General features: G+C 49.6%; 1 protein-coding gene across 9 annotated transcripts in view; it reads right to left on the reverse strand.

Annotated features, from left to right (window-relative positions):
* Positions 1-19,654, reverse strand: part of Hdac4 (histone deacetylase 4) — a 242,442-nt gene that overhangs the window by 43,019 nt on the left and 179,769 nt on the right. For 6 of the 9 annotated variants that reach the window (XM_029480595.1, XM_029480619.1, XM_029480601.1 and 3 more), the window contains 7 exons: positions 18,807-18,938; positions 14,898-15,010; positions 11,998-12,114; positions 11,715-11,910; positions 9,366-9,604; positions 2,992-3,246; positions 276-462 (listed from right to left, as the gene is read on the reverse strand). In XM_029480595.1, the coding sequence (XP_029336455.1) occupies positions 276-462; positions 2,992-3,246; positions 9,366-9,604; positions 11,715-11,910; positions 11,998-12,114; positions 14,898-15,010; positions 18,807-18,938 (1,239 nt within the window). The remainder of the gene's footprint in view (positions 1-275; positions 463-2,991; positions 3,247-9,365; positions 9,605-11,714; positions 11,911-11,997; positions 12,115-14,897; positions 15,011-18,806; positions 18,939-19,654) is intronic. The other 3 variants (XM_029480609.1, XM_021173302.2, XM_029480630.1) reach the window with 2 other exon arrangements.

Raw genomic sequence — 19,654 nt, forward strand, 5'->3', positions numbered from 1 at the left:
TCAAGAATGAAGGCTGGGTAGCCCCATGCTGGCACACAGGTGGGAATGCTTTCTTCAGGGGAAAGAGAAGGTGGTTTTCTGAGTTTTTGGCTAGCCCCAGAATAAGAGGACCATGGTGTCCCCCATGACTGAGTGGTTCTCAGGCCTGGCATGGGGCTGGCTGCTTGTCTCTGGACAGCTGCAGGCTGTTCCCTTAACCTCTCATTAGTGGCTTCCTCCACAGTCCCCCTCCCCCACATCCTATCCCCTACTCCAAGCAAGAGGTCATGAGTTACCTGTGGTGAACCTTGGCTTCGTGGGGGGCTCCTGGACCGACATGGGGAAGGTGGCAGATGCTGGGGAGGACTGTGCCCGAGACAGAGGTCTGTGGCTGCCAAACGATACAGGGATACCAGCAGCCTCCATAGATGCCTGGTAGTTTCTTAACTGGTGGATCCTCTGCTGCTCCAGTAGGAGGGCTTGCTGCAGGGCAGGAAAGAGGGCCATTAGTACAGACCATTTCCCATCAGTCAGAGACACTTATTACATAGTCTCCCCTAGCCACTGACAGGCCTCTCTGCCATGGGACAACTAACCATGGATGCATGCCTCCTAACCATGTGCCATGACCTGAGTGGGATCATAGAGGAGAAGGCATTTGACATACAAGCCCCATGTAAAAGGATGAGGGGAATTGCCATCTCAAAGGCCTACAGGGAGATATGGTCCAGGTGGGGCTTCGTAAGAGTTCTCTGAAGAGATGGTGAGCAGTAGTAGAGGGGCTGGTAATGGTCAGGAGTCAGGTCCTTGGCTGGGAGAACCATTCTGGCCAGCGTGAGAATGGGACAGTGAGTGTACACTGCCATCCCTCTCTCCACAGGTTCTTCTGGCAATGAAAGGGTGACTAATCTGTGGACCAAACTTGGCAGAAAAGCAAAGACAGGCACAGAAGGGCCAGCTCTATATTATCTACTGTGTTCCTACCCTGGCCTCTCACCATCTCGTATTCTCATGCTAGAAAGGACAGAACTATGGGAGAAATGAAGGGACATGCTACTAAGAGCTCAGGTGCCCAGGGCAAGGACATACTGTGGGGGAGGTAGAATCTGGGTAGGTGTCTGAGAAGTATGGGGTCACCACCCAGGGGATAGGGATGTAGACCCTGATAAGGAATCTGGGGACTGGCAGAGGTGTAAGTTCTCATGGGAAGTAAGCCAGCTCAGAAGAGTGAGGCAAAGAGGAGATTTCCAAGATTGGCCTGGCCAGAGGCAGTAGTGAACACTTCCTAGGGCCTGAGAGAGCTGAAAAGGGAAGCCATGTTATCCCATGCCACTGCTACATATTAAAAAGGCAATCTAACTCCAGCCCACACCCACAAACTTCATCCCAAGTCCTATTTGGTGAACAGATCTTATGGAAAATGCTCACCCCTGAGAAACACAGCAAACTCTGAGCTGTGAGCAGAGGAGAGGAACTTTTTGCAGGCAGGAGGGGAACTGCAGACACTAGGACACAGTAGGGAGGCAGAGCACATCCAGTAGGAGGGCCGTGAACATCCAGGCCGAAGCAGAAGGCTCAGAGCCTCCCCAGCTTGCATCTCCATGGGGCCCAGGCTGGCTCTGAGTGATATTCCCTCTGTGCATTCCCACAAACTGTTCTGTGCCTGTGATCCCCATGAAAGAGCTTTATTGATTGTTCTCCAGAGAACACAGGAAGTTAGGACTCCTAAGGACTGTCTCATGCTTGGAGCATCTGGTGTCTATAAGACATCAGTACCGAAAGCAGCTACTGAAATACTCTGCCATACATCTGTATGGTAACAGAATACTGGGTTTCAACAATGGCAAGTAGGTATTGGCTTCCTGAGAGGGTCTACTCCAGACATGACAAACACACCCATGTCCCTTTGAGTCTCTTAGCCTGAGGGAGTGGACAGTTATGGCCACAAGCTATTCCAAGTGCGTGGCTCACAAGACTGATGGCATTTGTCACCCTCTGTGAATTCTACTATACTGTAAAGAGCAGTGGTTATGTGTGAGGACAGAATATGAAGCCTATTCCCAATGGAGATATTCAGGAGAAGCTAAGCCATCCTCATGGTGTGGCTGCTATCCAGCTGTTCCAGGAACCATATGAGAATGAAAGTCAACAGGTGCTTGCTGGAGGAACCCTGATGCTCTGGACTAACCAAGTGCTACCGAGAAGCAGAAGCTAAATCTAGAGTGTCATTGGACTGAGGAGGGGCGTGGCTAGGAGAATCCAGCAAGCAGGACATACCTCTGAGCCTACACCTTAGAACAGTACCCAGGTACTGCTTCTTGGGAATACAACTCTGGATCCCCTAGCTCACCTGTTTCTCCTGAGACAAAAGCAGCTTCTCTGGGGGTTCCCTGGCTTCTAATCTAGGGCTTTCTAGACAAGTGTCAGTTTTTCACTGGAAATTACCAGTCAGTCTCTGGCAGTCTGTTACTGTTACTGCACCCTGAAGCTCACTGTCTGCTCTGGACTGGAAGGATGGTTACTACAACAGCAGCACCCAGGGTCCCAGTCTCATCAGACCTTGACTCCTTTTTTTGTTGTTTGTTTTTGAGACATGGTCTCACTATGTAGCCTTGGTGGGCCTGGAACCCACTGTAGACCAGGCTAGCCTTGAACTCACAGAGATCTGCTTGACTTCGTCTCTAGTCCTGGATTAAAGTCATGCACCATCACACCCCTCTCCTTTCTGATTAACACCCAACTCCCCTGCTCTGCTCTAGTTCTAGTGGTTATGCTGAATCTCACCAACACTTGTTTTGGGGTTACAAGCTACAGCCTCCTATACCAGAGGAAAAGTGCAGGCTGGATGACTGAGAAGTCCATGCACACCTTCCGAGGGCAGGTGTCCAATCCTCGTGTACCTGAGAGTGTACAACAAAGCCAGCCCACCTCTCATGAAGGCAGTAAACAGTGAGTGTATGACTCAGAGGCCAGGAGAAGCTGAGGGGCAGCTGCCTGCTGGCCATCCCACACCTGTCTGAAGAGCAGCTCCTGCTCAGTGGCTGGGCGCTGGCTGGGCTCGGTCTCTCGCGTGGCCTCCGCTTCTTCCTCCTCACTCTCAATGGGCTCCTGCTTCACCTGTACACCAGCCAGGGAGGGCTCCTTCTGCCCAGGCAGCCGATCTAGGTAGGGCTCATCCAGCAAGGCCTGGTGCTCACGGAGCTCCTCCTCTGTCTCCTCTGGGTGGCTCTCAGGCTGCCGAGGTGGCTCACTAGGTTTGGAGATTATCTGCAATTCGGAGGAGACAAAGGAAGTCAGGATAGTCATGAAGAAGCTCCTCTGCTTTTGTATGATCCAGGGCCAGCAAGTACTATTTACCCAGACAGCATGGGCCCTAGCATTATCTGAGACACACAGGAAATGATGCTCAGGACTAAGGTAATGTGACCTGTAGACAGACGTAGGTACTCAGTGCTCATACAGTGTTTCTGTGTGCCAGGTAGGAAAACTAAGGTTGCAAGTGTCAGCTCACTGTGCAGAGGTGAGTAAAGGTAAGCTCGAGAGAGGCCACAGATGTTGTGAGTAACATCCTCCTCAGACGCCACCTAGCAGAACATACTGTGGCTGGAGAAGAGCAACAGAAGCAGATGTGAGGACACTGTGGCAAGAACCCAGTACAGACTTGGGAGGGTCCAGAAGAAGTTCTCAGAAGCTGCCTCTCTGGAAGCTTAGGGAAGTCTCAAATAGAAAGGATCTTTGGGATATACCATCAGTCTGTGGGGGACAGTACTGGTGGTGCCAAGCTCCCCAGCTAATTTTTATGAAGCTATCACATGGCTAGATTTCCCCAGTTATGTTTTGAAAGCCTAACCTGCTCAGGGGATCTCATTCCTAAAACCTCAAGACACGAAGCAGAGAGGAGGAAGCCAGGGAGACACTGACCACAGGGCACTGCTTCTTACCAGATTGATGAGCTCTGTGGGACACGGGATGCTGATGGTGGCACTTGTCCTGTATCTTAAGCATGCTGAGTATGAACATGCATACAATGGGGTGGCTGAGTGAAGTCCTAGACATATGAACCGGCATGGCTGAAGTTGTCATATTGTACATATGTAGATCAGCACACTGCACACTGTAGACAGCCTCAATAAAGCTAGGTGAATTGAGCTCATAACACCTTAGTGAGCTGTCAAGCCTCTCCCCAGCTGATTGCAAAGACTAGGTAGGCAGGCTTCATAAAAAATGCAGTTAAGTATTTGCTCCCCTTCATGGTTTGTGATGTGCTAATGGCACCTTATTCCTGGGTATCCCAAACTCCTAACTCTGATTTTGGGTAGGGGAAGGGCAACTGACACCATTCTGGCAAGCACCAGGGGCAGTCTAACTGGTAACAGAATGAGGTGAACTGGGTGTCTGATGTCAGGTTTGCTGAGACAGGGCCCTTTAGGTCAGGGCTATGGCAGGGATGGAAGTGACAGAGTATCTTTAGATGACATAGAGGAAATTCCCTGGGGAAGCTGGTTTCACCTGCTAGGGAGTTATAGCAGAGGGACAGCCAGGACCCAAGAGGAAAGATGGGGCTGGGAACAACCTAGGGCCTCTGGAACAGGCTATCATTGCCCAGGAGCTCATAGGTGTAAAAGAGGTGGCAACAGGGCTATGGATGCAGAAGACAGACCACGGGGCTCAGAACATGGCAGAAGGCTCAAAGAACTTCCTTTAGACTCTGGGTAGAGAATGGCAGGTCAGGACCAGGGGTGGCTACCTTCAGGAGGCATAAGTAGAGGTAGAAAGGCGGGCCTAGAAGGATAGGTGCTCAAGCAGTCAGAGCACGACGGAGGCCCTCTCTTCCTCCCTTCCTCTGTCTGTCTGTCTGTCTGTCTCTGTCTTTCCCCGTCTCTCTCTGTCTGTCTCAGTCTCTTATCTGTCTCTCTCTCTGTCTGTCTCTCTGTCTCACACACACACAGAGGAGTGGGTCAAGAAAGGCAGAAAGGTATTACCACTGTATGGCTGACCTGCCCAAGGTGACTCAGCTCTAAGAGGTTACAAGTGCCCAGGGATAGTGGCCCATTATGGACCTGAACTCAGGTCCCTCCCTACTCTAGCTAGGGTGGCACTCAGAAAACAAAGCAACTGTTCAAAGTAGGCCATGACAGGTAGAGGCTGTCATAGGAAGGATGCAGGGTGTCTTCTGAGAGGAGGAGGCAGTGTAAGTGTGCTGTGGGCAGACAAGCTCCATTCCTAACATGCTTATTATTCAACACTGGAGAAAGATGTCAGAAGAGCATGCATGCCATTCACCTCTCATCTACAGCTTGGCTAAAGGAGAAACAGACAGAGGAGCCTTTCCTCCCAATACCTTTATGTGAACAGCTGAGCCTCATGATGCTCACAACAACAGTATCTATCTTATGGCCCCACAGGTATCCACTAACAACTTCTGTGATCCTTTCTGGCTTGAACACATCCTGTTTTCTGTTTGGTGTCATGTCTCTTCAGTGTCCTTGTACCACCTATGGCTCTGAGTACCTTCTATTTTTCTTAAGGTTACAGTTCAAAGTATCCCTCTGGACAATATTCAACTTTCCTAAAGGCTGGAGTCTGCCTAGTTAATCTAGGCAGGAATCCTGAAAGTGACACGTAAGGGAAAGCAATGTCCCCTTAGAACCCTGGGCTCCTGTTAGCTGGCCTGTCACTTCAGTGTAGACTGTCCATGGCTGAGGAGGGTACCTCTGGGGAAGTTTGGGGGGTGGGAGGGAGTGCTCAAACTAGTACATGGTTGTGGCTTCGCCTAGCTGTGCCTGATGCTGGGGAGGCCCAGGCTTCCCTGTTTTCTCTCCAAGTTGGGTATGGTTTGCTGATGGTATGAGAGCTCACTGATGCTACACAGGCAGGGCTGCAGCTTTGGCATGATATAGGCAGGCAGAAACTCCAGATGGGGAGCAGGGAGCAGGGAACAGGGAGGCTCTCATGGGGCCACAGCTTGGCTAGGCCTCCCTCTAGAGGATGTCTATCAGGGATGCTGCCATGGCAACAAGGGCCACTGAGAGCCCTGTCAATGATGCAGAACAGGCCATGGCCTGCAGTGGCTGGGCCACTCTGCTCAGTACTGACGCAGGTGCTGGTGCAACTAGACTTCATGAGCTATAGTCACAAACAGGAGTCTCTGTCGCCTTTGAACTTATCTTTGCTTCTTTGTGGCCACAGAGATGGGATTTTCAAGCAGAGCTGGCTTAGGGAAGCAAACCTGGCCTCAGGCAATATAACAAGAGAGGCCAGTAGGGAGGCAAGCAGAAGCTTGCCAACATGTCAGTTCCTGTTGTCCAGAGGCCTCTTGACATCAGGACCGTGTTTTATCAAGGGATGAACACACACACACACTACCATATCCAGAACACGGGATTAAAACATCAGACTAGAGTTCAGTGCCAGAACCCCACTGGCAAGCACAAGGTATTTAAAACTATTGGATGCTCATAGTAAATCACCCATAGCAGTCCAAGTTCTCATATATAAAAGAGAGTGAGGCTCTGTGAGGCCAACGCTTGGCCTCCACAAAGAGCAAGTGATCTCGTAGACCCACCACTGCTGCAAGAACTGCTTTCAGCTATGGGGAAGATGTTCTGGGTATAATTTCTGACTTTTCAAAACAAGGCTGTGGTGAGGTGGGTCTGGAGGTAGAAGTAAAAAAGGGTGCTTCCCTGTCAGGATGGGCACTACACTGCTGCCCTCAGTAGCCTTCTTTCCCTGGGCGATTTCTCCCCTAGCATGCTTTTATGAAGTACATTAATGTGGACACAGCACTCATGTCAGGAGCTGACACTCAGTTGGGTACACTGGCTACCATTCCAATCCCAAGAAACCCAGAGGAGAGCCAGTTCAGAAGCCCTGTTTTGTCCCTTGGAAAAATGGCAACAGTCACAAATGACTGCTGAAAACACACTGCTAGGATGAGTAATTAACTTCTGTCACATCTTTGGAGCATTGGCACTTTAAGATCGAGGCTGAATGCACAGTGGGTAGGGAGCCCAGCCGTGGTCCCCACTGGGTCAAGCAGGAAGTGGATGGCCCTCAGGTGTGAGTCTCTCACAGAGCAGGGCAGGAACACTGGTGCCAGGCAGCACAGAGAACATCACTGTCTTCCCAGGAAAACATTGTATAAACGTTTCAATCAACTGTCATTTGCTATCACAAATCAATCACGTTAACAAACCCCAGTGAGATTACCCAGCTTCTAAAGTCATCTTCAAGAATGTGCCACATGAGAATGGGTGTTTCCTGTCTTCAAACCTCCTACCACACCACTCAGGTAGTGACACAGTGAAATTAATAAGCCTAGGCTGGCATTAGAGGGATGGATATGAAAGTGCTTTGACACCTGGGAGTACAGACACTTGGCAGGAACCTGTCTCGCCCCCAGCAAATGCCTTTCTGTGTAAATGATGGGATGTCTGGAGCCCCCAATTTCTAAGATGCTCAGAACGTTGGGCATGAGGGATGTGGGCTGAGGGACTGATATCACTGTGCATGACAGGCAGGAGAGGCCTGGCTGAGCCTGCGCTGGGTATGTGGTCTGCAGCAACTTCCTTGGGAAACCAACTTGATCCTGGCCCTCTCAGCTTGCAGCAGAGATTAAGGTGGGGATGGATGTGGACGGGAGACACTGACTCACTGTGGGGCTCAGCAGGCCCCTTTGGATTGGAAACAGTGCCACTCTGAGCATGCACTCAACTTCCATGACAGTCTCTCATCCCTGATCCTTTCCACCTCCATAGGGAAGCCACAGAAAGCAAAGGACCAGTGATGGCATGCCTTCATCTCAGTCTTTTCTCACTTTTAGTGTCCTGTGGTTAATCAACATCTAAAAATATTAAATAGAAAGTTCTAGAAATAGATAAGTCCCGAGTTTTCAGCTGCACACTGTTCTGCTCAGCATCATGAAGCCACTCTCTCCCGCCTAGGACAGGCACCCATCCTCATGCACATGCTGGATGGGCTGCTCTCCTAAGCCAGGGAGGAGCCACCTTCATTCTCTGCTTGACTGTTGTTCACAGGGTGCTTCCCTGCCAGTTTCAGGAACCGACTGAGTGTCCTGGATTGTATCCCATCCCAGGTAGGGAGAATAAATTAAACCCATAAGCCCTAAAATTCACATCTTTAAACTGAACAGTTCAGTAGTTTACAGACCTGCATAACCATCTCTATAACCTAACTTGGGAACATTTTCATTGCTCCTAAACATAAATGTTACACCCACAGACAGCTGTTTCCATTTCCCTACAAGTTGCAGCACTTGACAATCACTGACTTAATTCATGTCTCTAAGGCAGTGGTTCTCAACCTGTGGGCCACATCCTTTTGAGGATCGAATGACCCTTTCATCACAGGGGTTGAATATTACATATCCTGTGTATCATATATTTACATTAAGATTTGTAAGAGTAGCAACGTGACAGTTATGGTTGGGTGTCACTGTAACACAAGGAGCTGTATTAGAGGGTCACAGCATCAGGAAGGTTGAGAAGCCCTGCTCCAAGGCCTATGCTGGTCACTTCCTGTGAGTGAAACATAGCAGGAGGTGATCGTGATTGTCTTACTTCCCTGACAGCCATGTTTTTGGAGCCTCTATATGCTGCATGACCCCATGACAACGGTGGGTGTGTTCTGTCACCTGTCACCACAGGATAAACCCTGGAGATGCTCCATCCACAGGTTGGCTGCTATGAGCAGTACAGAAGAGGATTGTGGACAGGTTTCTGTGAGACATTTCCATTTCTCTTGGAGAAAAGCTGTTGGGCTGTTTGCAGAACTGTCACTGAGCTGATATGGAAGGTATCTGACTCACAAACCTGAAGGGGACACACTAAACTCTGTCCCTGCTCGCCAGCAGCACAGTACTAACTTTTCCTGTAGATGGGGCTGAGAGACTCTGACAATCTGACAGTACACAGACCTCTCCAGGCTGGCCTGCTTCCAAGCTGCTTTTGATGGTATAACTCCCACATTTAAACAGTTACAGGTGCCAGGTGACTTGAAAAATATGCTTCAGGGACTTGATGCCACTGTGAAGTTGTAGGCCTTTGGTGAGAGTCTGCTTAAAGATCTACTTGGCAAATGACTTAAGAAAGTCCCTAAAAGAACTGGCTATGTGGATTCTCACACAAGGATGCAGAGGCCTCTTGCAAGGATGCGGCCCACTGCTTACAGGTGCAGATGGGCTGTGAGGAAGGCTCCACACAACAGCACACCTCCCTAGGCTCCCCACCATGCACCAGAGCATGTGCTCTGTTTTCTCCCTTCCCCATTTTGGCCACTTATGGTCAGAAGGGGCTGAGGGAGGACAGCAAGGAGCACACCATCTGGCTGCAGGTGACTAGCTCTAGAAGGCAACAGGACAGACCCACCTTGCTGAGGTGCAGCTGCTGCTGCTGGAACTGTTGCTTGTGCTTCTCCAGGAACTGCTGGTGCTGCTGCTGGATCACCAGGTGCTGCAGGGCCTGTGCGTTCTGCGGCAGGGGTGCTGACTGCGTGCGCCCCAGAGGGCGGTGCTGCCGCAGCTTGTGAATGGATGGGGACACCCTGTCCGCACCAACCAGGGACTGTGAGTGGAGGGGCAGCGCCCCCAGGCCTGAAAGATACCAGTCTGAAGATAATATGGAGGAAAAAAAAAACAGCAGAGGGGAAAAGGAAGAAGAGAGGGGAGAGATGCTGTTGAGTAACCAGTGGAGAAAATAACATGCCTGCCAGCCCAGGCACCTATGACACGTCTGCAAACAGGCTCGATTCCAGCTAGAGGCTGTAAGCCTGGAGCTTGGGCTTTAGCAGGGCAGAGAAAGTAAAGTTACCTGGAGATCCCATTGATGCAGTTTCTCTAGGAGCTCACCAAGGAGCACTCCAGAAAGTATGGCAACAGCCTAGCATCAGCTTGCCACACCTCCAATAGACACTTCCAGAGGATGGCTCTTCTAGCTCATGCACATCCCCAAAATACCAGAAAGAAGAACAGTTTGTGGCTGACTCAGGGCCGAAACTCAGGGCAAACTGACACCCAGGCACTGTCAAGACCTTGACTTTCAGTGGATTCTACCACAGGAGATTTTGTATCAAATACACAGTGGCACTGGGAGAGGAAAGGAGGGCTGCACAGGGAAGGAATCAGATCTTCCCTAGAGGCATGACAGCGGGGTTGCAGAGAGAGCAGGCCAGTGCAGTGACAGCACAGCATGCAGATGGTGCAGGGCAGCAGTGGCTGCAGGACAGACAGACAGTTCAGAGAAGTGGAAGGACTCAGAGAAGAATGTGTGCTTCACACACTTCCCTTGGTCAGTCTGCCCGGGAGGAGGGCTGTGGTGCAAGGCTGGGGTCTCTGCTAAGAGCTGACCCATTTGTCAGTGGTGTTGTGTTTAGGTCGTGCTGAGATGACAGCCATGGCCATGTTAAGTAGTGGGATGCTACCCTACTACTTTGGCTTGAATGTTCACAGCTCTGGGCTCTACACATAGTATTACTCTAGACAATGGGGAACGTGGGCCTCTCTGGACCACTGTGGCTGAGCAGAGGAAATCCTGTTCAGGAGGCTCCTTTCCCAGCAAGAGCAGCATTAGAAGGGGTGCTGGGAAGACAGGATGGAGTGCTGGGGGAGAGTCACAAACACAGTCCTGACATCCTAGCACTTAGGAGACTGAGGCAGGAGAGTCAGAGTTTGAGGCCAGCAAGATTTAATATCAAAACAGCAACAGAGGATTAAATAAATACAATAAAGAGACAAACCAAAACCAAAACCCAGCTAACCCCAAAGGAAAACCTCAACCAGGAGATCAGCACCGACCGGGCTGCTGGGTGTCAGATGCTGCCTACGGGAACTGAGTCTTTTCACTTTGTCACTCTGTGCTAGCATCTCATTCACAGATGAAAAGATGAAGCCCATGGTCCCTGGCTTCCAAGAGAACAGACAGGAAGGGGCCTGAGTGTAGGGAGCGGTCCATGGTCACTGAGACACTGCTCTCCAGAGCTGGAGGAGGGTGTCCCAGCAGACCAAGTGCTGTTCCTGTCCAGATCACTGACTTGGGAGAGCCAAGGGCATACTAGGGACAAAAAGCACAAGACAGGAAACCAATACCAAGCCCTACAGACCAACTCACCCCAGTAGGTGGGAACTCTAACACACCAACCAGAGGCTGGCCTAGGGGAACACTGGAACATGGACAACGCCAGTTCTAGGATTGCTCTGGCTGCGATTCTGAGTGAAGCAACAGGTGTGAAGAAGTCACCCACTGACCTAAGGATGGTGTAGAGAGCTGGGCCAAGTCACCAATAGGGAGGGTTCTGTGTCTCATGAGAAACATTCCACATGCCATCATTTCTGAAACAGTCCCTCCAAAGTGTGGTAACTGGGTAAATGTCACGAGTTTACTTTGTCTCGAACTTGTATTTTTCTAATTGCAATCACCCTCAAGCTGAGAAATCAACGGTCACTTCTGCACTTCATGCACTTGCTTCATCGAGCTGTAGGGAAACCTATCAGTGGGAAAGCAGGAGGCTAAACAGAGGGCCACTGGCACTGACTGGTACTCCTTGGTCATCTTTCTAAGCAGGACACAGTTTTTTGCCACAGCTAAGGTAGCTATCACATTACAGAGAGCCATAGAGTTTCTACTGTTGTATGGGCTCAGTTGTTCTTTCCAGCCTTCATTAAAAGTTACAGGAGGCCAAGGAAACTGCGAACGCCACAGAGATCTCGTTGTGGTTCTTACCTGTGACAAGGGGTGTCTGGGTGGGTGGCTGCTCCAGCAGGACCATGTGCTGCAGGAGGGGGTTGTGAGCTGCTGCACCGTCCCGCTCCAGGGGCGAGGTGCTCAGGTACGGGGTGAGGTGGGTCCCAGGGAACAAGATCCGCTGCTGGAGAGCTGGGAGAGCAAGCCTCTCAGCATCCTGCTGGCCTGCCGCACCCTGAAAGGCAGAACCAGTAAACTCAGGCTGTGGGAACTGGAGTAGACAACCACCCCGTGCCACACAGACCCACAGAGGCCAACTTACAGCAGCAGGGCCAGTGGCAGGAAGTCCCAAGGTGATGTTGGGTAAGGATGGTGACGTGTAGAGAGGAAGTGGGGCGACTGAGCCTTCTCGGGTCACAAGTCTGTGTGCCAAGCTCGTCTGTAGACAGAAGACACTGTGACCGTCAGAATCGACTACAAACATTCCAATACAAGCAGCATACCCAGGGCTGCAAGCGCACTTACAGCATGAGGTGCTGATGTGTGGTTGCCTGGTGCAAAACAAACTGTGCAGACTGTGGCCTCCAGCGCAGGGAAGACCACAGCATGCCACCAGTACTGAATCAGGGCTCCCATTCCTGAGTTTTCCCCTCCTAATGGGCTCCTGCTACCTTGTTTGTTTTTATTCAATCTGCCTACTTACCATAAAGCTATGGGTAGGATATTTAGAACAACGCATCTGAAAATATTTTTGTAGTTAGAATTTTTCCAAGAATGACATCAAAGCAGAAAGCAAGGAGAAAGTTAATGGTGAGGAGGAAAAACCCTGTTCTTATAAAGGTAGATGATGACAGGAATCTGCAATGCACAGGAAAAACAAAGACTGGAATATAAAGAACTTGTCAATCATAGACCAATTAAAATGAGAGCAGAACTCAATAAAGGCAATGACAAAAGCACCCATTTTAAGGGAAATGAAAAAATGCTCAACTTTTATCAGTGACTGAAAAACATATTTACCAAGTCATCAAACTGACAGATTTTGTAAAAGCTCAGAAAAGCTGAACCAAGTGGTCATGGGATTATAAACTGCTGTCCTTTTCTGCAGACTGATTTCACAGTCTGTGTTTGGAAGCCTTAAAGGCTGTGTTGCTCTTGACTGTGAGGCTCCACTCTGAATGCAGTGGGAAGAAACAGCCCTAAGGAAATGGCTCCCAAGCACATGAAGTCAGCCACAGGGTCATTTAAGCAGTCTGATGGCAGCAGCAATATATGGCTTCTACCTTGCTGCAAGTCATAGTTAAAAGAACACAGGGACTTGTACGTATCAACACACAGAGGTCAGGAACTGCCCTGATAATCATGCTAGCTGTTATTTCTGTTTATTAGTGGTTATCATTCTGTCATTACTGGCGTTATTTCTAAGGTCAGTGTTAGAGCTAGAGCTACATTTAGGGTAGGTTTGTCATTAGAGTTAGTGTTCTTCTTGGGGTTGGAGCAGAGGTAGTAGGCTTAGGGTTACTATTGATGGCAGAGCTAGGGTTAGGATTAGGTTACAGCTTGGTATAAAATTAGTGTAGGAGCTTCCTGGAAGTGTTGGGGCTCCTCAGTGAACCTGGACCAGTGGTCAGACATTGCATACTCTGCAGGAGTGTGAGCATGTGCAGTTTGTAATAAGAGGTGTGTTAGCTACCAGCACTTCAGAGAGGCTTTTGGGACACTGCTGGGGTTCCCCAGGGACCCTACCATGAATAGCTAACACAAGAGCAGCCCTCAGGCACAAGTTCATCCAATTCTAGAATGTGAAATTCAAAAGGTATGTCCACATGTGACCCAGTACTCAAACATCAGTTCTGCCTGTGACAATGATTGTCTGAGAAATGCCAGTAACCTTACTGATCTTGGGGACACTCTGGATGCTTTATTGATTTGTGGCAGTTCAATTTGCATTTTTGGGCTTTATAAAGATGAACACACAACTTAGAACCACAACAGTGATGCTCCACCCAAATGAGGAGCTGTTATACATCTAAATGCCCACATCACATAGGTATCTGGGCCCACGACCAACAAGAGGGAAGCACAGTTAACATCCCAGGGCAGGAAACAGCTCTCTGGTTGTACTCTGAGGCTAATTACAGGTAGGTTTCAGCTGTAAAAGCTTAGTCCTGCAGAAGGACTGTTAAAACTTGCAACAACCGAAGAAAGTGCTAGGCTGGAAGGTTAAAGAACACCAATGATGAGAAAAATGTAAGTATAAAGTAAAAGGAACAAAGCACAATGGAGTGAACGTCACTTCTTGCAGTGACTCTCATTTCTAACTTTCCAGACATAAAGGGGTTAGAAACCTGACAGGAAGAAAGCACTGTGCCTGTGTATCTCCACCTGAGCCTATCAGCTCTTTGGAAGGGCAAGACTTATTTCTCAATGCTAAAGAAGGAACTCAGTCAGTATATTACTAATCAGGTTCCTGAAAGCTGAGAGACAGCAGCTCCCAAGAAGTTTCCTGCTCACTGCGCTCACACACAGCAGATAACAATACTGCCTCAATCCAAGGAGCTGTTTCTGGGTGTTGTGCCACATCCTGGCTGGTAGCAGCAACACCATTGGGGCAGTCTGAGTTCTCCTGTGTTTCCTTCACAGCCTGGTCAGAGCTCATCTTCCCTATCTACAGGGGAAATTGGAGAGCAGCCTCCTCTGCTGCTGCTGCTGCATCCTGGGCCAGGCATGTTGCTCAGGGATGCTTGTGGAGTGAGGGGAAGTATGTAGTGAGTGTGATGGGACGTACTGTTCTGGAGTCATGTTGGACCTGTCTTCTCTTTTCCGCTCCTTTCTCCCACATTAGTGTCCACCAGTAACATTCACTTCCCTAACCCTTGATTCTTGGCTGTTATAATCTGTGTATCTCTCAAATGTCCTTTTCACTACACAACCGCTCTCACATGCCTGTTGCTTGCCCCATGTGCCTTAACGCACAGTGTGTATGATGATATCTGCTTCTGTGACACACTTGGAGAAAGAGCAAGAAAAAGGCAGGTTGAAAGCTCCCAAATATTATGGGATCTGAGGTCCTCATGTTTCAGAGGACCATGATGAGGACAATAGGGAATGACACGTGGAAGGCCCTTCCCAGAGTACTCCTATGTTTTGGTCTTCACTGGACTGTCAGGCACAAGGCAGGTATGTGGGGTGCTTGGCCTATAAGAGTCTGTGCTGACCTACCTCAGCTGGAGCGCTGGGCACGGTGGGTGTGATGCCATTCTCAGTGCTGACGTTGCCAGAGCTGCTATTTGGAGAGCTGGGACCGGAGCCAGGGGCGCTGCTGCATGCAGAGTCTGTAGATGAGAGAGAGCAGTTGAGGATGGGCATTGGGTAGACACAGAGAGCCCTACTGCCTCCCGGGGTTTTTGCCTGCTAGCTTGATACCAGTGTTTCAATGCAGGGATGGTAACACCATGCCTTCAGTCTCAGCTTTGCTGCTGACCTCCCATGAGCCTCCTAATGATGAAGCTCTGTGGATGCACGGTTGATCCTTTCAGGGTGTGCATGTTACCTGTTCACAGTTCTTTTCCATTTCAAGATAGTTTGAAATATCAGAAGCTCTTAAACACTTATTTATATTTGAACAAAAGACAAGTGAATACAAAGGTGCAGTGGATTTTTTGTTGGTTTTTTTTTTTTTTAACTTCGAAAGGTCAAATTCATTGTGTCTGTAAAAACAAGTTTGAACTAAAGCAACCTATGGTAACTGCTCAGTTTACATGCAACCCACTTACTTTACTATGAGCTAACTAGCATTCAGGAAACAGGCAGTGGCTTCTGCAGCTTACAAATGTGATTTGAAATATTAACATTTGAATGTGTTGGGCTTGACCCTGATTAGTGGGCTGGGCACACAGTTCCTTACACCCATGGGCTGGCGGCAGCTATCTCCTATCACACAGCCTGGGTGGCACCTCTCTACGTTCAGGGGCAGATGCTGAGCTTTTGAAGTCTGGCTCAGGAGCGTTTTGACAATGGCATTACCTGGTTAACACTTCACAAACACACACATTAACTACTTTCTGAAATAGTCCAGGTAGTAGCAACAGCACTCTGAGATAAAACTCTAGCCCTAACCCTGGACACAGTGGGCCACTGAAGGGGTTCAAGGACACCCTTGCTTAACAGAGCAAAGCCACTCATGCACCCAGCTAACAGGGCTCCTCAGCTGCAGAGCTGATTCAGAACATTGTCTGTAAGTATAGCCCTGCAAGACAGAGGATGGGAGGATGGAGGACTGGAGCAAACAAGCTTGCAGCGCTTCAGAGAGCGCAGGGCTTGCCTCTGAGTTGTGATGAGGCATCATTTCACAGCACTCACTGACCAGGAAGCTGTGCCCAGGGCATTGCCTGCCCTGCACAGAAGAACGCCAAGGCAAAGACAACCTGACATCTATCCTGGCAGATGAAGAAGGCTTGGTCCTCTGTGGACTGCGTCACTCACCAGTCCCCCGAGGCCACTTCTCATTCTCTAGTAGCTGCCTACACCCTACCTCTCCACTCTAGAAGCCTGTATCCAATGCTTGCACATACCCTGCCAGACACTGACCATGAGCACAGGATCCATCCCTCTCTTCCAAATGCCAACTAGGTTACTACACAGGTGAAATTGCATTTCGCTGAATTTTGCCAGCGGGGAGCTCCAGATCCTACTGGAGTGAAGAGGCATTTCCATTATACTTCTTGTACACATGCACTTTGCTCAGAGTCCACGCTCTGCTCTTGAAGTCACACTGCCAACAGCAGCTACCATGTCCTACCTTGGACTACGCTCTCTGCTGCTGCAGCCTGTCTTTGCACAGCAGAAGCAAGCAAGTCCTCCTTAGACACAAACTCCTGGTAAGTATGCAGATAAACACTCTTACCTACATGCTGCACTGTGCGGCAAGAGAAATGGGGCTATGAGTTATAGGTTTTCACTTTAAACAAACTATATTTTAGATTCATTCTGTTTCTAGGAATCTGGTCTATGGAAATGCACACAATCATGGCCTTCTGTTATTTGCATTAGCAAAAGAGGATGTCAGAAAGTACCTGCAACAGTTATTTTGGTTTTTTTGTTTGTTTTTTGTTTTGTTTGGTTTGGTTTTTTTGAGACAGGGTTTCTCTGTGTAGCCCTGGCTGTCCTGGAACTCTGTAGACCAGGATGGCCTTGAACTCAGAAATCCTCCTGCCTCTGCCTCCCGAGTGCTAGGGTTAAAGGCATGCGCCTGAGGAAGATAGGCGGTTGTACAGTAAGAGGCCCATCCTCAACTGTGGTGTGAACACATCACATACTGGTAAGGATGACAGGAAGCAGACTGAGTGTGAACCTTGACTCCATGTGGCACAGGTTCCTCTTCATGCTCTTCAGCCAGCATGAACTTCATTCCAGCTGGGAAGAGTGGTATGCTAACCTGCCGTGGCCCCTGGCCCTCCATGCAGGGTGCAGGCCTCTTCTGCTCAAGGATCTTTGCTGCTCCCTTGCTCTTCTTGGAGCAACCCTAACTAGAGTCCCTTTCTCTCTGTTGCCTGAAAACAGCTCTATCTGAAGCGCCATCCTGTCACAAGTGCCCAGGTGGTTATAGTGACCTAAGTAGCACAGCCTGGCTCCCAATTTCACTTATCTATCAAGCTGTAGCTCCGAGGCCACCTTCTCCACAAGTTTACAGAGCATACAAGTGATTATAATACACTTCAAGCCTGCCCAAGGCTTTCATGAAGACTCCCACCTAACAGTCAGACCTGACCCGCACCTGACCCGCACTGCCATGCTGGCCCCTCAGGTCACCTCCCTTGGGTCATGCTTTACTCAGAAAGCAGAGGGCAGGCACCTTCTTCTCACATGACTCTCAATGGGCATGAAGAAGCAGCAGTCATTGGGGGTGTGTGGCACTCAGAGGAGCCTGACAGAGACTCTGTCTCTTGAATGATCTTGCCAGTGAGAGTGCATAACCTAGGTACATGCAAGGAGTGGCTCACACCAGGTACTGCTACAGGCAGCCAGGCTGCGCAGCAGTGTGAGCAGCTTCTACTCATATGCCCCTAAAATTCCCAGTGATGGACAGTGAGTATGGATTGTAATGCTTCTTGGGTTTCCCTAGATGTTTCTAATAGTACAAGCAGAGGACAGATTACAACCATGATAAACATGAGTTCTAAGGGTACCAATGCTTCTTTGTGTTTTTAGGTAAGGTGTCTCTAATAGAGTAAGCAGGAGACAACTGCATGAAAAGGAAGGCTGTGATAAGCTACACAAGTGTCAGGATCTTCTTTGCACAGATCCAAGATCTACAAGCCAGTCCTTGAGTGAGGACTCACTGGCCCTGTGCCTAGAAGGCCACAGAGCCCTCTGTCCTGAGGGCAGGTATATGAGACTTGGGTACTTGCTCTGAAGGACTTGGGCACAGGAGCCCTTTTGTTTTCCCCTGGAACATCTGCACAGTCACTGAAACAGACTGGACCAACTAGACAGGTGCCACTTACAGACCAACAACCAGAACTGTGACCTTCCAACAGCATGCTCAAGGCTAGGGAACTCTCTTCAGGCCAGCTCTGAACAGCTTCCTTTTTCCTAGATGGTAGGATGGATTCTAGGTGCTGGTGTGAGCCCTGGCTGAGGGGAACACTTAACCTACGAGGGAGGAGCTGGGAGGAGCGTCCCCTGGTGAGAAGGGCAGGTGGGACCAGGATCAGTATGGTCACTGAAGTGGAACTAGCTGCCCTTCCTCTGATCAGCCAGCGACATCAGTGGGGAACAATATGGAAGCTCAAAGGCCTCACTATGCCTGTGGGCAGCAGAAAGTAGGCAGAAACATGCCATCATCACTAAAGGGAGGAGCTGTTTTCAACCTACCTTCAGAAAATCTCTGAATGCCAGGTAGATAGCTCTCTCACTTGGGCCCAATGGCAGTCCTCTGAGGGAACTGAGTCATGAAATAGGACCTAGCCAGCCACTCAAGCCCCACATTTCTAAGTGGTTGGACCTGGCATGTGCGTCACCACTCAGCAGGACAGCATAGGGAATTGGGTTGAGCTGAGACACATTGTTAGAGGTGTCAGAGTGCAGGGTGTGTGTTAGGGTCAGAGGCTTACCTGCTCCCTGACATACCTGTAACATCCAGGGGTCGCTTTTTTAGAGCAGTGGCCACAGGGCCATCTTTCCTGCGCAACAGGGGGCTGCTCCGTCTCTCAGCTACTTTCTGCTTAAGCCTTGAGCGTAATTTCAGGTTAGGTTCAGAAGCTGTATGGAAGGAGATGTTGTTATAGCCAGGCAGACACAGCTGGGGTCAAGGGCATCACACTGGTGGTTTAAAATATGCACAGCTGGTAAATCTCCACTTAAGTATGGACTGCAAGGCAGGGCTCCTCTGTCAGTGGGTACAAGCTCCTGTTAGCCCCATTAGTGGATGCAGTGGGTGGCTGCCAGGGCAATAGGTGTGCTTCCATTCTACCCTGAGGACATTACCATATTGTCACTGACTTACTGGGCATAGCAAGAACCTACTGAAGCCTGACAGTCACTCAGTGAGGATGCCTCTTAAATAATGGTCTCCTAAACAATTCATCTGTAACTTTAGAGTAGTGCTGCCTTGAAACCCGAGGAGAGCTTTCAAGGCTGTCACTTGTGACATCATCACAGCTTCTAATTTACTGGCCTGCTTGTTCACCTGGAAATACCTGCATCTCACAATCCTGAAGCAGACAACAGTTTCAGACCCCAGCAGCCTCTGTGAAGGGCAACTGATACTCCAAAAATCAGGGTGAAGGATTGGCTAGGCTGCTTCTCTGCACTGAGGCACAGCTCAGACCCTGACCTTCTTTGCTGACACTAAGGGCACAGCCGAGGCTGGGACTTGGTTTGGCTTCTGTAAGCAGCTCTCCTGTGCAGACAGATTCATGTAAGAATCTGCAACTGTGAGGCCATGACAGACTTCCATCCTCTTCAGGAAATTGCAG

Source organism: Mus caroli, chromosome 1 (assembly GCF_900094665.2).
Source record: "Mus caroli chromosome 1, CAROLI_EIJ_v1.1, whole genome shotgun sequence".
Taxonomy (NCBI): Eukaryota; Metazoa; Chordata; class Mammalia; order Rodentia; family Muridae; genus Mus; species Mus caroli.